Source organism: Echinops telfairi, unplaced genomic scaffold (genome assembly GCF_000313985.2).
Source record: "Echinops telfairi isolate 266 unplaced genomic scaffold, ASM31398v2 ScPeMD7_2;HRSCAF=8, whole genome shotgun sequence".
NCBI lineage: Eukaryota > Metazoa > Chordata > Mammalia > Afrosoricida > Tenrecidae > Echinops > Echinops telfairi.
The window spans coordinates 38,734,683-38,755,246 of NW_022103898.1; the positions used below are offsets into that span (position 1 = coordinate 38,734,683).

Sequence of the window (20,564 nt, forward strand, 5' to 3'; positions counted from 1 at the left end):
AAGGGTGCATGGGGGAGGGGGGCAGAGGAAGGGAGGGGGAGGGGAGGGAAAAAGAAAAATGAGCTGATTCCGGGAACCGAAGAGGCAAGCGAATTTTGGGAATGATGAGGGCCACAAATGTATAGATGTGCTCTACACAATTGATCTATGTATTGTGATGAATTTTATGAGCCCTAATAAATTGATTAAAAAAATAAGTACACTATATAAACAAATTAGTGGGTTTTTAATCTATCTAATATATTTCAGTCAATTAATAAGCAAGAATTTCCATTGGTGAATCAAACAGCACATGGGAGTGATGGAGTTCATTATTTTTAATTCCTTCCCTCTTTGGTTCAAAGAAGTTTTTGTGAACAAGCTTTTAATCTCCACAGAAAAAAACAATATCAAACATGGAATAATTAGGATGTATTTTCTCTTAATCTGGAAAAAAAATTCAATTTAGTTATCTACTTTTCCTCACTTAATATTAATAAGCATCCGCTGCGTAACAGAAACTGTCTGTTCTGTACATGTAAACCCACTTAATCTACACAAACACTTTGTAAGATAACTGCTATCTATTATGAGCCCTATTTTAACAGTTGTTAATCAGGCAGAGGGGCTCAATAATGGAGTTGAATCTGTCCAACTGATAAATGGTGGGGCAGGATTGGAACCTGGATTGTTTGACTCAAAAACTTGAGCTGTGTAGTGCTATGCCATAATGACTCTTACTCTTGGGTTGTTAGCCAGGTTATATAGAAATTTTAATAGTGAAAAGAAATGCTTCAAGTATAGCTGGAGAATATTTTCAAACCCTGCAGAAAGGATCTATTATTGTGTTTTTCCCAGACATGAATAAAGTCCTTTATATTAAAACGAATCTTGAACTAAACATGTTTTTGTCACTTTGCATCTCCTGTGAAGTAAGATCATCTCTGCGTGTGTTTAAAACCCGTCCAATTCCCCTCCCTCCCTTTCTGTAGGAGAAAAAGGTGGGTTGTGGATGGAGGAGCTGGACACTCTTCAGGTGTTTTTATGGTTGGGTTTCCCATTAAGAACACATTGCCGTGGGAACATCTGGAAAGCAGATCTAGCAAACAGCCTTTTACACAAGGGAATCTGCTTAATTCAGTTACTCTTTTAAAATGGGCCACCCTGTTCATGCCAACTGTATGCATTTAAAAGCATATGAGCTATAAAAATATCTCATGCTTAAGCAATTAGTCTTTCATTATTCTCAGATATTTAATCTTTATTTTTATTGTATTTGTATCGCTTTATCTGTATTTCTTGAACTGAAGCCTTTCCATTTCTATTATTAGCTCAGCCTGGAGATAAAGCATGTCCCAGGGTCAGTTTTTCATCCCTTCTTTAGCCTAGAAGAACGAAAGCTAAGAAGACCCCGGGCTACCAAATAAGGAACAGGCTGAGGGGAGGAAATGTGGAGCCACTCCTGCAAGACTGAATAGCAGTACATGGAGAATAAGAGGGTGGGGTCTGAAACAATGACTTTTAATTGGGAGTTAGCGTGAGAAACGGCTGTAAAACTTTGTAACAGTTTGTAACTTTTCTCTAATTCATAAATTTGGGAGAAATCCAGGGAATGTGCATGCTTTAAAAATCTTCCCAAGTGACTTTGGTGTATATTTCTAGTGAAAGACATGTCTATAACTCAGTGTTTCCACAAGTGTCTCAATGATAAGAGTGCTTAGGGTTGCTGGTTCAAAACAAAAGTTGTCAGTTTCTTCTTCTTGAGAAGCTGAATTTGGTAAAATTGAAGAGTGAATAGGACCATGTATTTTCTCTTTAGACAAGTTTCAGAAGCAAGGCACTAAATCAATATTTAATAACAATGCCTAGCAAGATACCTTACAAGGAAATCTTTGCCCTGCAAGGCAAACGTTTGCATACAATAATCTCCCAGTTGGAGATTCTCAAAACACTTAAATGTTTACTGAAAGGAGAAAACCTATTAACATCGCTTGACCTACATTTCACTGTGAAGCACATGTTCTCATCTTCTGTCTCACACTCTGTAGTTTTACATAACTGGCTTTCTCAAATCCAAGTTGTGGAAAACATTCTAGTATCATGGCAGTTAACCACAAGTAAGTGGCACTAGAGTCCAATTGTACACATCAGAAAAAGACACCCATGGGGAGAAAGGATTGTCGTAGGAGTGGTTATACTCTGAACCTTCAAATCCCCAAACAACCCTCCTTCCACTCAGATGCTAGCCCGGTTCATTTTCATCTTTTAGTCGTGATGAAATACTATGGAGTCCAGCTCACAGCACTCCTAAAGGACAGGGTAGAACTGCCCCTGGTTTTTCTGAAAATCTAATATTTTATGGGAATAAAAGGCTTCCTCTTTCTCCCACCTATCTGCTGGTGGTTTCCAGCTGTTGACCTTGAGATTAGCCATCAAGACTCCTTCTCCATAAATCTAATTACTGGTCAATGACATAGAAATGCAAACTGTGTGTGTAAATACCAGGTTGTGGTTTTAAAGGGAGATAATACACCCATTACATTCCTTTTCCTTCTTCCTGCTAGTTAAAATTCAGCTCGTGGCTTGACTGAGCGTGGAAATGAAAAGAGCTTGAGTGTGGAAGCTATACAGATTGCACTAAAGAGTGGAAGAGCTTGGGTGTCTGACACCTTATTGGTGGTATGAACGGGGCTTCATAGGTGAAACTGATACTTCCTGAGTGTCAGAACAGTATATATTTCCATAATTACCTGATGTTCCCAGACTCGTAACATATATACTGAAACATAATACGATGCTAGTCTCAAATTTAGCAAATGTACAGCCTTAAGAAAAATAGTTAATTGGAACCAGTCATTTATATTGCAGTGTGATAAACACTAGCAAAATGCTGTTGTTAGATCCTTCCAGATGATCTCTGAGTTATGACAATCCTATGCACATGAGGATGAATGCCGCCAGAGCCTGCACCCCCCCTATAATGAGTCCCAGATCTAACAGTGGGATACAGGGGTTTCTTTAGCTGCACTAGGAAACTCTATCACAGTTAGAACTAAATAACTCATACTAGGTAGAACGAAATTAATTTGTTTCGTATATTTTCAAATTATATAAAATGTTAACTAATATATTTACACAATAATAATATGCGCAAGTATTCATCCTTTAAACTAGAGAGTATATTTTCTCTTTCAGTGCCTCCTTCTTTACTTGATATATGAGAGGTTACCCCCTACCCCCTAAAAAGAAACAGAAACAGATAAAAACTATGATTATTTGAGGGGGATACTGCATTTGGAATTCGTTCTGCCAGATCAGACTGCTAATCAAGCTTTTATTTAGAGGTTCTGAAAAATTGCCTAACAGTGTGCAGCAAAAAAGGCCTGCTTGGTGGTGGGGAGTGGAGGCACTAGTTTTGCCACCCAATGCACCTGCTCATACAGTCATCTCAGTGCACCAGTTTTGGGCAAAAAACAGCGCGCCTCTCTTGTCCCACACACCTTACTCAGCTGACTTCACTCTGTGCTACCTTTTTTTGTTTCTGTGCCTGAAGAGGGCCATGCAAGGACAGCGATTAGTTGACAAAGAGGAGGTGAAGAATAAAACAAGGTTGGTTTTGTCAGCCATCCCAACAGATGAGTTTGAAACATGTTTCCAAGAATGGAATCACAGATTTGACAAATGTATTAAGTGTAATGGAGAGTACATTGAAGGTGATGGGTTATCTTTTTAAAAATTTGAATACATATCTTTGGCATAAAAATTCCCTTGTTGGGGTTGGGGTTGGGGTTGGGGAGATACCACTCATCTATCTCACACTATAGAATACAGCAGTATTATATAATCCAGTGGAAGTATACTCTAAATTCTTGGAAATCAGTTTTTCTGTGCCTTTATGATTCTACATATGCATTTCAGACATGCTTCGAGTGTTTGGAACACCTGGAGGCACATTGGGTAAGTGTGTTGCTAACCACAACAGCAGTTCAAATCCACCAGATATTCTGAGGGAGACAGGTGAGGCCGCCTGGTCCTATATAGATTTATAGACTCCAAAACCCTAAAGAACAGCCATGTTCTGTCGCTATAGGTTTTAATGAGTCAGAATCCACTTTAGAGAAGTGGCTTTGGTATTTTGACCTTTATCCGTGTATGTGTTTTTTTGTCTGATGGTTTATTTTTATTCTGTATTTTAGCATTAATTATCTACTCATCTATTATCTCCTCCTCTCCTGGAAAGAGTCTGTCTTCTGTTCCAGTTACACAGCTGCTGTGCCAGAATCTTCCGTGAACTCACCGTTCTAACCACCAGTAGTTAAAGATTATTCATGGCTAGCCAAGGAGTTATTTTCTAGGTTTTTAAAATGTAGGGCCAGGGAAAGTGTCAGTTGTTTTTCTCACTCACTCACACCGTGATTTGTGAAACAAAGAAATCACCAATGGTCAAATTTCTGTCCAAGGGAAGATGACCACAGTGCAATGAAAAGCAATAACTCTAAATGGACAGAGAGAAGTACATTCACAAGAGCAAGTTATGCAGCAATCACTTCCTAGTTTCCACGCTTGTTTGTGGCCAAAGGTGTCACAGCTCTGCCTGGGCCTGGAGCTTCGAGACTCTCCCGCTGTGGGATCAATGGAGTCATCTGTGTCCCCATGTGCGCAAGTTCCTAGGAATGGGTATGAACTATTCAGAATAATTCCACTATGGTTTGGTAATAATCCCAAAGCATAAGGCCTTAAAAAATGCACAAAGGTTTATTTGTCCCTCACATTACATGACAAGCAAGGCTTGGCAGGGGAAACTGCTCATCGCCGCCACTTTGAGACTCAGACAAATACTCTCCTCAGTTGGTATGCCAGAGGGAAGTGAGAGAGAACTTTAGAGGGTTTCACAGTAACGATTAAATACTTAAGCCAAAGGCAGAAATAATACACCTCATTTCCTTTTCCTACTCTTTGTCCAGACTGGTAATGGGATCTGAATCACCCATAAGAGGTCCACGGAGTATAATCCCGCCATTTGCCCAAAAAGGAGGAGAAGGGGAAAGGACACATTAGAACTCATACTCTCAATTATTATAGCAGTAAAAGCAGTGTCAAGGTAAGCAAACAAAATCAGCATTGTTAATTAAAATAAAATCTGTTGCACTTTGGTTTGAGGGTTTCATTATATGTGCTGTGAGGGTTTTTGTTGCAATTCTAAATGATGGTCTTTTGGGATTGGCAAATTTGGATTTCATATAAGGCTTGATAATCCAAACCACTGCCACAGGGTAGACTATGACTCACAGTGACTCGATCAGACAGAGTAGAACTGCCCTTTTAGGTTTCTGAGTCTGAAAATCTTTAAAGGAAAAGATACCCTTATCTCTGTGTTCCAGAGGAGCTGATGGGTTCAAACAGATGACCTTGAAGTTAGCAGACAAATATAAAACGGTATGCCACCGGGCTCCATAAATCTTGACAATAACCTAGAATTCCAATAAAAAAGCAGAATGGAATTGGTTTATCGTGCACTTGGATGTGCTGAGGTAGCATCATACATTAGACAAGAAAGAGGTCTCAGGTTTAGGTTTGTGCAGAATCTCCCACCCTATCTTTGCACCAGTGATATGTCCCTTGTCTCAGTCTAATTAAGATAATCCAGAAGAAAACAGAAAGTATTGAATCATTGATATCATCGAGAGTGAAATATTGCTGAAGGTAATTCAAATGAGTCACAGGCGTATTTTCACAAGGATCTTCCAGACATTGAACCCAGATCAGAAAGAGGGCATGAAAGGAGGGATATCATTGCTGACATCAGATGGAACTTGACTGAAAGTAGATAATAACAGGGAAATATTTACCTATGTTTTATTGAGCATGTAAATACATTCTATTGTTTGGATTATAACAAATTATGGATAACATTGCAAGGAATAGATATTTCAGAAAACTTAATCGAACTTATATAGAACCTGTACTAAGACTAAGACAGTCTGAACGGAAATTGTTTATCTATGTGGTTACATCCAGATGTATATCCAGAGTGCTCCTCAAAAGCAAGACAGGCGAGACTTTGGCTCACATATTTGGGATAAGCTATCACGTGAGACCTGTCCCTGAGCAAGGGTATCGAGCTTGTGAAAGCAGAGGCAGCAAAAACAGAAGGCCCTCTACAAGATGGACTGACCCCGGGGCGACAATGGAGGCTCACACGTGGCACAGGGCGGCCAGTGTTGTGCCTCGGGTCGCTGTGACATAAAGCTCGATGGGAACGCACTGATGAACTGTCCTAACAAGGATCTGAACCCAATAGCTTAGCTTTCTACGATGCCTGTCTTCACTAGAGTATTTCCTTGCCTATGTTCTTCAAGGGATATTAGAAATGCCGAGTTATTGAACATTCTCATCATTCACATTTTTGTTTTCGTCCAACTGAACAATTAAATAGCCTGACATTACTGCTGTAATTACCACCAAAAGAATAATGATGATCATCTCAATATTCAATGTTTCAGCAAAGATATTTCTGTGAGGCACTCTGCACCAGACTCCTGACTGTAAGAAATACTACAAATGTATACTTCTTGATGGCAGGTGTTGGATTTATTGTTTCACCATTAGATGCACAGGGATATGCCTAGGTTCTCATAAGCACTAAATATATCATTGTTGATCAGTTGAGAATTGAAAGCATCTCTGGAAACTACTTGAAGTCTCTAGGTCTCAGTGCTCTGCTCTGTAAAATGAAGATAATAATGACTTCCCAGGATTATCGAAAGGATTTTGTGAGCTATAAAATATTTAACATAATACCTTGCCCATAGAGATTATATATTATAGTTCTGTTAGTATTTTCATTTTCATTTTTATTATAACGTTAATGCTTTTTGGACAGGTCCAGCATACGCTACCATCCATAAGATGGTTTATTAGAAACAACAAATATTCTTTGAAATATATTTTATAAAAAAAAAAGAAATATATTTTATTTGATATAATATTTCCTGAGTGTAGAGAAACAATGGTAAAGGTAGGTAGAACAGATAATACCTCTGAAGTGTAGAGTGCATGATAACCAGGGTTATTTGCATTTAAATGTAGATCTGTATGTGCTCAGAAAATTATTAATTATATGTATTGTTTATTTTATGTAAATTCTTTATTTTTTTAATGTAAAACAATGACTATTGTGAACTCTGCATGGCAAAGATTAAAAGGTTGCATTCATGTTTTAACCTGATCTGAAAATTGAAGGCATTTTGAGGAAGACTCATAACGTAGAATAAAACTTCACCTTAAATACAAACCAAAATTGACATATTGCTATAGAGTTGATTCTGACTCAAATTGACCTTACAAAAGGTTTCCAAAAATTTTCATGGGAGCACACCACCTCATCTTCCTGCCATAGGATAGCTTGTGGGTTGCAACCACTGACTGTGGTTAACCGCTGAATGCTTAAACCACTGTGCCATTAAGGCTCCCTGAACTGTCCACAGTTTTAATAAAAGGCACTTCCTTTCATTAACTCCTCAATTAAGAAGCAATATTGATATTTTTCATAAATGTACAATTTACATTTATATTGTTTATCTTAAGTACTTTGAACGTGTTATCAGGAGCGACTAGTCTCTGGAATAGGACATCACAGAAGTCAGAGAAAACAAAAGGAAGGCCTTCAAGAATATGAATTAACACAGTGCTGCAACCATGGATCCAGCTATAACAACCATCATGAGGCTTGTGTAAGGCCAAGCATTGTTTTGTTCTTCTGTGCATATGGTGGCTGAGTTGGAACCTGTTTGCCAGCGCCTAGTACCAATAACACTATGTATATGCCAAAATGAGATACAGAGCTGAAGTCAGAAAGACAGCATAAATTCATGATCACATACACAAACCTCACTGCTATTGGGTTCGTCTTGGCTCATAGTGGCCTATAGGACAGAATAGAAATGCCCCTGTGTGTTTCTGAGGCTGTAAATCTTGACTGATGAGTTTGAACCACTGATCTTGACATTAGTAGCCCAAAGAGCAACCCACGTCTCCTAGCACTGATGTGCCTCCTATGCTGGCGCATTTTCTCTATTTAATTTTGCTTTATAATACTGTTATGTATTTCAGCTGTCTCCCCTCCCCCCATTTTTGACCAATATATCTTTCTTTGTTTCAGTTTTTCTCCCTGTGTTATCCCCCTCACAGCATCTATTCAAATTTGCTTTCATGCCAAGCAACCCTCTGTGGTTCACCTGTGCTGTTATGAATGTCTCCAAAGCAGCAGTGAGGTGGAATTCCTGCCACCTATGTCTTAGGTTGGCCATCTCAGTGTCTTCAGGATCAATCAGAAGTACCAACATCTCTCTATTTTCCTGGAAGCATATCTTCTGGAGATGCATTGGACGTTATTGAAAACTAGATGTCACAATAATTATTGATCACCAATTCGTTTACTAAATTGATAAGAACTGAAAACCCAAGGAGATCACCTGAATTGTCACTAATCATGTAATCTATTTTTCATGCCATTCAGACTGTGAGAAGGATCGCAAACAAGAAAACCTCTAAAAACTCACTGCGGGGAGGTGATTCAGACTCATCACTATCCTGAAGAGGGCAAGAGCCGACCCTTGTGGATTTCAGAGGTTGTAAATCTTTTGGGGAGTAGAAAGCCTCATCTTTCTCCTGAAAAGATAAAAAGGACAGAGTAAGACTAATTCTAGAACACAAGAGCAAAATGAGTGGCAAAACTCCAGAATCTTGGAGACGTTAAAGCACCCGGAAGCATTTTGACAGGGATTTAAAATTTTAACTTAATTAGATACTACGAAGTGCTTCATTATTTTTAAGAAGTATAGTTTTCTGGGAGGGGAGGGGAAGAAAACCCTAAGCTACTTCTGCCAGCAAAATCCAGCAGACAGCATCAACAGTGTCTGAGGGGTTTTCTCTTCTCTGCCGAAGAAATGTCTCAGGACCTCTGAATGAGAGTGCGGACGCATGGACAGTTCAAAACTCTGCCTTTACTCAGACTCCTTGCAGATAGCATTATTTGAAGCATATTTTTTTGTAGTTATAGAATCACAATTTAAGGAATCACAACAGTTCACTAGACTACAGTGGGTTCAGAATATAAGCATAGCGACAAAACCTCAGAGTGGTGTTGCTAGGTGACCTGGAGTCAGTTCCAGTTCGGTGGCCTTGTGACCAACAGAGGGAAACACCTCTCTGTCCTTGAAGTGCCACCTTCCCAACTCTTCCTGGGCCCACAGTGCACCGGCCTTTCTCTTTGTCAGCGTCCTCGACTTTACTAAGTATGTGTTCTTTCAGAGGGGTTAGTCCCTCCTGATAACATGGCCAAAGTCCAGGAGATGAAGTTTCACCATCCTTGCTTCTAAGGAAAATTCCAGTTTGGCATCCTCAAAAAAAGTTTGTCCTTTCAGAAATCCACTGTGCCTTGCATCTGCTTTGCCAGCATAATTCAAATGCATCACTTCACTTCCGTCTTCCTTATTCAATGTCCAACTTTCACAGATATATGGGTGACTGAAAATACCGTGGCTTGGGTTCAGCGTGCCTTAGTTAGTCTTAAAGTAACATCCTTGTTTTCAACACTTTAAAGATTTCTGATGAAGCAAATTTACTGAATGCAACTGGTTTTCTGATCTCTTAAATACTGGTTCCCTGAGCAGTGATTGTAGGTCCAAACAAGATGAAATCCTTGTCGACTTTTATTCTGCCTCTCTTTATGATGATGTTACCTATAGGTCCAGATGTGAGGATTTTGGTTTTCTTTGAATTGTAACCAATACTGAAGGCTACAATCTTTGATCTTCATCACTGGCATATTTCATGTTACAAATGACCAGCAATGGTGACTATAAGAAGCCAAGTGCCGCAGAGTGATTGCATCACAGCAATAAGCTGCTCCACACCAATTATCCAGCATTGGTCTAACTACGATAAGCCTATTTACTTGAACACCGACTTTTTTTATTCTAAATGTCTTCATGTTAATCCTGAACAGTTTTTAACTTTTTATTTGGTTTATATATTTTCCCAATCTCATATTTATGACAGAAAGCAATTATAGTTGAGTTGTTTTCTTTACACTGAATGCAAGTTATTAATATTTTATCTCAATTCCATACCAATTATTCTCTAATCTGTATGGTAGTTACATAACCTGGTGTCAGTTTGAGACTTGACAGGATTAAGAGTGTAGGCGTGGAGACTAGTCTGTCAATCAGATAATAGCCAATTATGCCTCTGTGTGGACATAGTTTTCTCCTGAGAATTCTAGGAAATCTGTTTTTTCCTCCTTGGAGGCAGGAGAGACTCTGTGATCACTCCCTTGAAGATGCTTTACTGACATGACACATGGCACGATGCTGATAGATCCCCTTCCCTGGGAACTGGAGGAGCCACGTAGCAATCCCTGCCAGCACTGAGATGCTTACAATGCCACTGGATCCAAAAACGTTCTACCCACTGGTCTGTGATCATTCTGCATTCGGCATCATTGCATGTGTTTCCTGAGTCTGAAGAGGATTTTATAGATTGGTATCAGACATAAGGCCTAATACCGGATTTATGGGCTTTGACTGGATTGGGTTGGGATGCTTTCTTAATGTACAATTATCCTTTATATAAAATTCTCTCTTATATACATATGTATGTCTATGAATTTGTTTCTCTAGTCCACCCAGTCTAACACAGTCTGTTGTATGATATATGCACCGACCGTAAAATACATTCTCCATCTCAAGCTGGCTCCTAATAGAGATAGAATGAAAGCCTTGGGGTGGAAGAAAAGTTTGTTCTTTCATTAAAAAAAAAATCTTCGTTTGTTTATTGTCCCAGATTTCTATTACTACAATGTTTGCTTCTTAGCACAGAGCATCAATTCTTTCCAATAGTAGCAGTTGAATATAGTTTGCTAATTTTCCAACAGCAACCAAAAGTAGACGATTCCTCATTATGACCCCAGAGGTCACAAAGTGCTCCTTCGAGGCAAGGCTAGGAGCCTTAGTCTTACATACTTTGGACATATTGTTATGCGAGACCAGTCCCTGGAGAAGGACAGCACGCCGGATAAAGCAGAGGGGCAGCAACAAGAGAAAGACCTTCAGTGAGCTGGGTGGACACAGTGGCTGCAACAAAGGGCTCGGCCCTAAGAACCTTTCTGAGGATGCTGCAGGACCGAGCAATGTCTCCTCCTGCTGTGCATGAGGTTGTTATGAAGCATCACCAGCTCCATGATACTTAAGAACAACAACAAGGACCCCAAAACGGTATGTCTTAGCAGTGACTGGTACATTGACTCTTTGGGAGAATAGTTTATTCAAAATGCATTCCCTGGAATATACTGGTTTCATGTTATATGACTCAATTTATCCCTAATAACAATGTTCACAAAGTGTCTTTTATGTGCCACAAACTACTTTATGTGGCAGATAGTATGTTACAGGTAGAAGAATTCAGGTAAGTGGAGTCCTATGACTTGGTCAAAATCACAGAGCTATACGAAACAGCTGAGTTGAAATTCAAACGCAGAATTTGAATTTTCATCTGCTCCATTTTACTTACTCTTGAATTAAGGTGAAAAAGGCAATAGAGTGAGAAATGCCACCCAACAGAGATACCATTTATCATTATAAAGCAAGAGTCTAGGAGAAACACATATTTATATATGAGGTTTGATTTATACCAAATGACCCACCCAAACCAAACTCAATCTATTTTTGAGCCAATTCTAACCAGTGACATTCCTGTAGGACAGGGACCTGGCCCGTAGGGTTTCCAAAATTATAGATCTGTAGAGACTCAGGCTGTCAACTCTTTCTCCTATGTCGCAAAGCCTGTGGCTTTGAGCCAGGAAAGAACTTGAACTACTGTGCAATCAGGGCTCCTGTGAATGAATGAGTGGAAACACTGACTCAGAAGATCGTAGGAACCTACTTGACCTGGAGAGTAAATGAGAAAGCGGAAGGCAAAATGGTTGTATCATTTACCTACTGTTGCATTGCAATCACCTAAGCTTTTGTACTTTGCATATTTGCATGGTCCCCGAGAGATGACTAGTCTTATGATAGTGTCACTGACTTAACCGCAGTCACCAGAAGGCTGACTGGTAATTGATGTTGCTTGGGCTTTTTGGGCTTTTTCATTGCTGGGCTTTTTCATCCATTATGAGCATCAGGACACTGCTACAATGATACTGTGGATTCAACTTTGAATGCTTAGGGAAATAGCAAGTATTAACTGAGATACATACACAATAATTCCTAGCAAATATAAGAGTAAAAATGAATAAGAACATTGGCGCTGATTTGGATGTATCAAATTTGAAATGAAAGGTGGAGATATATTATAGTCATTTAATCATGGATTTGAAGGCCAAGAAATAGAAAACGGCTAAAAGTTGAGAATTTATAATAGAAGTTATAGATGTATTTAATATCATCTTGGGAGATCATGTGAAATATGAATTCAGGACAATTCTGAGACCAGCCAATAATTTTCTATTTCTTTTGCTTTTTATATAGCTACGTGAACTAAGTAGTGGTTGCCCATAGATAGCAATTTAATGCTTTTGAGATTGAACAGTCATTGTCATATACGCTCTCTACCAAGTTACATGTCTTTGATTTATATTTTTCAAGAAAGATCTATTTCTTCTAGAGGATAAAATAGAGAGATTTTAAAGTGGGAGTAAAAGTATATAAATTATCCAACCTTGCAAAGTAGTTACCCCTATCACTGAAGATAAGGGTGCTATAGCAAAGTGTGGTGAGAAAGTAAGTGGTGTCCAGCTATCAGGAAGGATAGTGTGTGGGTCCTAAAGATTTGTCTTCAAATATGCAGCAGTCTAAATGAGGTGTCAGCTTAGTCCTCACAGAAGCAGCACACCAGCATGTGTGGTCTAAGAATTGTATATCATAAAATCCAAACCTGGAGGAGGGAATGGTATTAAAGGTTAAATTCTGAAAACCCATTTTACAGAAGGCTGTGTATGCAAGCTCAAAACCCATTTTCAGGATCCCCACACTGATTAAGCCGCTGGCGAATCCCCTCGAGTAAGGCCTGGAGATGGGAAAGGTCTTGTTATCAGACAGAATACATTGCAGGGTGGATTATGGAAACTGTAGTTATATCAAAATAAAACACCTTGTCATTCATCTCATTCTTGAATCAATGCATTTTTGCCCCAATTTTTAAATATTTTCTGCTTTTTACTGATTGAATGTTTTATTTGTTCTATTGTGACATTGTTTGGGGGATGGTTGTATTCTGTCTTGATTTTGTATGATGTTCTGTGTATAAAACCTACATACAGACAACAAACTGGATCATTAGGTTGAAAAGGACATAATGGAAGAAACTGTCAGGAAATAGGTTGCTAACAATGAGTACAAGGACGAAGTGTCCTGGAATTGATGGTGCTGATGGTAACACAACTCTCATGAATATGGTGGAACTGTTAAGATGCATGATATGTAAATCATGTGTCAGTAGAGTGGCTAAATATAAACACACTAAATTTTAAAAACCAAAAATAAATCAAATAATGTGAAGGCATTGGCAACTTCAAAAAATTATGACAGATATCAAAAACTGTAACTGGGAAAATATAATAGGTGAGAGCAAGCTTCCATCTCCAGAAAGTCCCTAACTTACTACAGTGTCCCCATCCTCAAACTGAGGCTCCCTTCTGAGAACTACTTACTCTGTTGTCAGTTTTGACATGCCAAATACAAATTTGTTTTTAGTTCTCATTTAAATGTCTTTTGTGATCATTTTATTACTTTCATTACCTTTATAAATCTGATCTTTGCAGAGGTATCATGAGAATTATAACAGAAGCAAATCATAGGCTAAAATTTTCCACATGGTATTTATGGTGAATGAACAAATTTACAAAACTTAAATTAATAAAGAACAGCCACATGTATGTTTCCTAGAAATTTGACTATTTCATAAATTGGGGACATGCTGTACTTAGAAATACCCTCCATATTTGAGGAATAATAGCATGTTTTCTTAGCATGCTTTTACATGATATCTCAGAGACTCAGCGGGATGTATTTTGATTCCTTATGGCTCCCATTAGTTCATCATTCCACAAATTGAATTTAATCAAGCATCTTAAAAAATGTATCTATCAATGTTCTAATGTAATAAATACTATATTTAGAACCCAAATTTTAATGCTGTTTCCTCATTTAAAGTGGAGCATGTTATTTAATCTAATTAAATACTACTAATAATTTTAATCACTAATTCACATTTTAAGCCTATTAAAGAATAGGAATTAAATATCCTCCATCACTATTTTCACATTTATGTCTACTTGATTTTTAATAAGTTGCACACACATACCATCTATCTTTTTTGACATACTGAGGATGATTTCTAGAAGCTTATATTATTTATTTTTATTGTATTTGGTCTCCACCAATAATACTGCAGAGGCATCCATTTGTTTAACAAAGGATTCAAAATGAGCATCATAAAGGCAAAGGGAAATAGGGGGTAGAATTCTGCCAACTGGAATATAAATTCTTGAGTTTTTATCAAAATCATAATATCAAAAATCAGGATAGATCTTTTAAAATCAATTTAATTTCTTTAATTAAATCCGCATTTACTCACAAGATTTTATTATAAATAAGAATATAGTTACTCTAAGATACAGTTAAAAGAAAATTTTGCGAATGGGGTACTTTCTTGGGTTTAGATAATTATGAAAATAAGAAAGGTGGTATGGTTAGAATCGAGTAGTTTGACCTTCCTAAGCATGCTAGGTAGGTTGATAGACAGGATAAAGTAAATGCTTCTAAGTTTTGCCCTTGAAATTCTGGGAGAAAACTATTTTGTAAGTTAGCACTGCCCAAACTTGGGGGTTGGATATCTTAGTACAGCTAAAAGAGTTATTCAGAACGATAGGTATGAGGCATCCTTCTTATATCTCCATGGTTTGCATGGTACAGACATCTGTCATACTTTAATAAGACAGAAGTTATGAGCTGGCCAGAGAATCATCAGGACATAAAAGTAGCAGTTCAGAGACGTTGTGTCAGAAAGAAATAGTAGAGGCTACAGCCTCCAGTGATAAAAATGAGTGAGCCCTGGCGGAGCTGGAGAGAGCGAATTCTACCTCAGTGGTCATCGGTCCAGACTAGATTATGGCACCATAGGGAGTAGCAAGGATCAACAAAATATGACAAGGATATTATATTAGTTTTCCATTGATGCTGTAAAAAATTACTACAAATTTGTGACTTGAAAGAGTACACATTTATAATCTTATAGTTTCAAATATTAGAAGTCTACAATGGTTCTTATTAAGCTACAATCAAGTTTTCAATTGGGCTGCATTACTTCTGAAGGAACAAAGTCAAATCTATTTCCTTTTACTCCAGCCACAGTCTCCCAGTCTCCGTGGCTCATGGGCATGTTCAGTCTCCAAAGCCAACACGGGTGGGTGGAATCTTTGTAACTGTACTTTATGCTGACAGGAATATCCTGCCTTGATGATTACTTAGTGAATCTAGTAAAATCCCTCCATTTCAAGGTTTGTTGATTTAATTCTCTTTACAACCTAAAACCCCATTGCATTGCAGCCTAACATTTTCACAGACTGCAGACATATTCTCTTCCCGACCAGATATCTGATGTATTATTTTCTCTTTAAGGCAACTTGAATTACTGAACATGACCCTGAAACCGCATGGGAAGAGGAAGTAGTGCAATATACAAACTATCTCAGAAAGAGAAAGTGTCGTCTCTAAGGGACCGTTGAAAGGTTGAGAGATAAATGCCATTGATTAACTTGTTTAGAATTTCTTTCTAGTTTGCTCTTCGCTGTACTCACTTCCATTTTCCAATCACCTTCAAACAGAATAGAGACACTCAAGGAAGCACAGATGAATTTAAAAAAAATACAGAGCAGTCTGTTTTATTTGTACATGTTAGAAGGGTGAGTGTTATATTTTTGGGACAGCCACATTATTGTAAATGACAATAATAACCCTTACGAGTGAACTTTTAAAGCCTAATAGATTCACCACATGAACCTTGTAAGGAAGAAATTCTAGCATTGTTACTGACAGATGATACTCAAGCATGATATAATGAAGTAACCAAAGAATTTGAAATAATCTGCAATTAAGTATAATAACTTAGAACTCCTGACCTCATGGTCAATGTCACTATTCTCAGCCAATAATTTAGGTGAATTAATTTTCTAATGACTTAGCTATATAACACTCTTAATTTAAAAATAAAATCTACTTTGCTTCCCAGAGCTGAAAAGTGGAAATAGAAATTTGAATATCAACCTACTCCGTAGCGCCTTGCCTCAGTCATCCATTATTAGGTGCTTGTACATGTGAATGAATCTACCAAGCAGTGAAGAGCAGACTCTGTCATCAGATGTCAAATGAGAATTATTGGCCGTTATATGGAATTATTGTGGATGGAAAGTATTTATTTTTATAATTTGGAAGATAAGCTGGAGAGAAAATTTACCAATACTCAATCCAAAAGAAGTACTGGACTGTGAAATTAAGAAGAAAAATTCCAGTAACACACAAAAGAATTAAAGTGGTAGTAATAAACTTTATCACTACCCATGTTTGGACCAGAGTGCCTGAATGGGATGGAATGCATTAATGCGATGGGAAGGTAGCAGCAGAGTATGCAATGCTGGCATAGAAGACAAGATGGGTGATTTTTCTTTAATTGACAAACAAATACAAAGAAGAAAGCAATACCATCCATTTTTAATCTTTCCTTCACAGCCATGAAGGTCTTATGTTTCCAAGTGGCAAGAGAGCAGACATAAAGCATCTGGGTTGGGAAAACAGGACGCAAGATTCACAAAGACCTCCAGGTAAATAACAACCAGAGAGAAAGATATAATAAACCATAATGATGGGGATCAACGATTTCTAAACCAAGCATTCTGAGCTATAAGATGAGGGGAGAGTATTTTAATATCTATAATGGAGCCTTGATGGGACAAAGGTGTATGGTTCCCAGCTGTTCCATAGCAGAAAAGGCCTGGCAATCTGCTCCCATAAAGATTCCAGCCTGGGAAAACCCTATGGGCAGTTCTACGCTTGGCTGTAGGGTAGTTACTAGTGAGGATTGACCAGATGGAGCACAACAATATATATGAGTATATTAAGTATATTGATTTTGGTCTCATGTTGTCTTTAGGTTTTAATAGTAACTTTGGTTGAAAGGATATGGCACTTGTGTAGACAGCCAGCCTTGGGTCATTTTTATTAATGCAATGTGATTTTATGAAGAAAAGAAAATATTTATAGATGTACAATCTTGCTTAGGAAGACTAATACAAAGTTATATAAAGAAGTGGTATTTTTAACCCAAAGAAGTAAAGGAGTTTTACATATGAAGTTTATTAAACTCACAGATCATTTTAATGCATGTTAAGTAAATGGTTTTATATTTATATATTTCTTTAAAAGAAACCATCCTAGTGCTTTTTTCTGATTATACTTTCAATACCCAATGGAGAGCTAATTTTTTCTATAAGAGCTTCAATTACATTGTCAAGTGTACAAACACACCCATACTTATACATAAGAAGAGAACTTTAAGGGATAGTCCATGAGAATTATATATTTGGACAAAGGCAAGATGAAAGCCATATGATTCTACAGTGCTAGCGCCTGCAGTTAGAAGAAAAGGAATCATACTAGGTCCATGGTTAGACCTAAGAAATGATTAATTTTTTATCTAGTTAGTTCATTTCAATAATGGGTATCTCCTAGTAAGTCTCTCAACCTTTCAATACCAGTTTTTATAATTAAATAAGAGAAAACCTCTTCAGTTCAAGTGAATATTGTGACCATCAAGCAGGATACACATAAGCCATAAGCTCTATGATGTGGGACAAATTTGAAAGAACCACTCCTTCCTCATCTTAATCTATTAGGAGTTTTTAAATCAAATGCATTTGACCAAGATTAGTGCCAAGCAGATTTTATTCAACCAGAGCATATTCATTAATGTAATTACTAGAGATTCTAGTTCCAGGAGCAATAAAACAGGTTCTATTATTAAAAATTTTTGATGTGCCTAAAACCTAGAGTGACTAGATTAAATATAAGAGCAATACGAGGGTGTACACCCCCGAAACTGGAAAATAGCTCCTCTCGGTGGAGCTTGTGAAATAGGCTTTATTCCCATGAGCTGATCATTGAGCGACTTGCTCTGAGTTAGTGCATCCAGTGGTATCACCTGGAAAGGTTCTCTCTGGTCTCAGTGAATTTTTTCTTAATAACAGTTTCACTAAAACATTGTTTTTTTGTGGTGGCCAATATAAGAGAACAGTATATGGCTGTGAATTTTGTTTTCTGCTTGGGAAAAATACTGCAGAAACTGTTGTGATGTTGAACACAGCTTACAAGGATAGCACTATGGAAAAAACTCAAGTTCATGAATGGTTTGTTAGTTTCAAAAAATTAAATGTCAATTGATGACATTTAATTTTCATTCTGGATGTCCATCAACTTCCCGAATCGATGAAAATGTCGACTCATGGTGCATTTGGAGTTTGTTCCACCAAGTCAGACTCTTAATTAAGCTTTCTATTTAGAGGTTCCAAAAAGACGTTGTAACTGCAACAAAAAAATGTCTGATTTGTGGCAGTCAGGGGACTGGTTTTGGCACCATGACAATATACCTGCTCACATAGCCCTCTCAGTGCTCCAGATTTTGGCAAAAAATAGCATGCCTCTCTTGCCCCATGCCCGCTTCTAACCTGACTTTGTTCCATGCAACTTCTTTTTGTTTCCATGAATGTAGAGGGGCACGATAGGACAGCAATTTGATGACGTAGAAGAGGTGAAGAAAAAAATTGTCTCTTATCCTTTTGTAACATCTTCAAACTGTACTGTTGGGGGTGTTTGCACCGGCTTGGGTATGCCGCCTCAAAACGTGGGAGAAGTGTACAGTGTTCTGAAAACATACACCACGAGAGTTGGGATTGGTGCCTTTTCTAGAGAGCAAGACAATGAAATTGGAGAATTACTTCAAACAAGGGGTAGAGAGTTTGGTGCAACTACAGGAAGGAAGAGAAGATGTGGCTGGCTGGACCTTGTTTTGCTTAAATATGCTCACATGATTAATGGCTTCACTGTGTTGGCACTTACCAAGTTGGATATTTTGGACATGTTTACAGAAATCAAAGTTGGAGTTGCTTACAAGTTAGATGGTGAAATCATACCTCATTTCCCAGCAAACCAAGAAGTCTTAAATAAAGTTGAAATTCAGTATAAGACTCTCCCAGGATGGAACACGGACATATCAAATGCAAGGACATTTAAAGAGCTACCTGTTAATGCACAAAATTATGTTCGCTTTATTGAGGATGAGTTTCAAATTCCAGTTAAGTGGATTGGTGTAGGTAAATGCAGAGAGTCTATGATTCAACTCTTTTAAGGATTCTCAGTGACACAAGAAACACTCCTTGATGTGTGTATGGATTGCGGTAACAGTTGTATGAGCCCCTACTAAAATGTTTAAAAAAAAAAAAAAGAAAGAAACACTCCTTGAGAGGGGGGGTGGGAAACTTTGGTAAACATTTCATTTATGGCCTGCAAATTCAAGAATAAAGACACTGAAGTGATAAAAAAAAGGGTTCTTCCAGAGACAACTGTTCATAAAAATCATATTAAAGAATGTTCATGTCAACATTTGTTTTCATAGCAATGGAAAAATAATAGTTTATAAATGAAAGGAGACTAAAGATGTAACGTTATGATAATGTAAAAGGTGCTATCTGGTTAGTTTTGACTCAGAGTGACCCTGTGTCCAACAGGATGAAACGCTCCCTAGTCCTGTGTCATCCTCTCGATGGTTAGGTTTGAACCCCTTGTTGCAGTACCTGTTTATCCACTGCCCTGAGCATGATTTTTATTTTTGCTGACCCTCTACTTTGTCAATTAGGATATCTTTTAGCAGGGACTGGTCTTTCCTGAAAAGAAAGCTTGGTTTCCAGACATCGATACTGGCTATTGGAGAAGCAATGCATGTATTGGGCACTGCAAAGAGGATTGTAATGGTGGCCACATGCAGTCTCATCTGGCTTTTCTATTGTCATGAGGCAGAAATAAATGCCTCCACGCTATCTTTCTGTACCCTACTCTGACACTAATCATTCCTCCTATGGCGCTCTACTTCTTTCCTGGGTTCATTGATTTCCTGGTGTGGCCACAGGGAACTCATACCACTCACAACTATGTTGGGGGTGGGAGTGGGGTGGTATTAAGGAAGTTAATATATCATCACAAGTCAGGATCAATGAACCGTGAGGACACAGCCATTGATACACAGCAACACTTCTCGGCCAGCAGCCAAGTCCCTCTCTGGTCCTCACACTCCCAGCCATGTGATCCTTTAACCTTTGCTTCCACGGACAAGGAAGCCTGCCTACTGCTCTGCCTCAAAGATCCATAGTCTCAGTGCTGCTTCTCTGTTCTTCCTCATGGTTTCCTTGCCTCAGCTTCTGCCCTCAGTTGGACTCTTGCTCTGGTTCCTAATCTCTGTGCCAGCGTCTCTGACCTCTA

The 20,564-nt window shown here is 38.2% G+C and overlaps 1 protein-coding gene across 1 annotated transcript in view; it reads left to right on the forward strand.

Moving 5' to 3' along the window:
• The window catches only part of LOC101640029 (adenylosuccinate synthetase isozyme 2-like), a 31,769-nt gene extending 12,306 nt beyond the window's left edge, over positions 1-19,463 (forward strand). Inside the window, exon 2 of the mRNA XM_004700764.2 lies at positions 18,802-19,463. Within this exon, the coding sequence (XP_004700821.1) occupies positions 18,802-19,437 (636 nt within the window). The 3' untranslated portion in view covers positions 19,438-19,463. The remainder of the gene's footprint in view (positions 1-18,801) is intronic.
• The last annotated feature ends 1,101 nt before the right edge of the window (positions 19,464-20,564 follow it).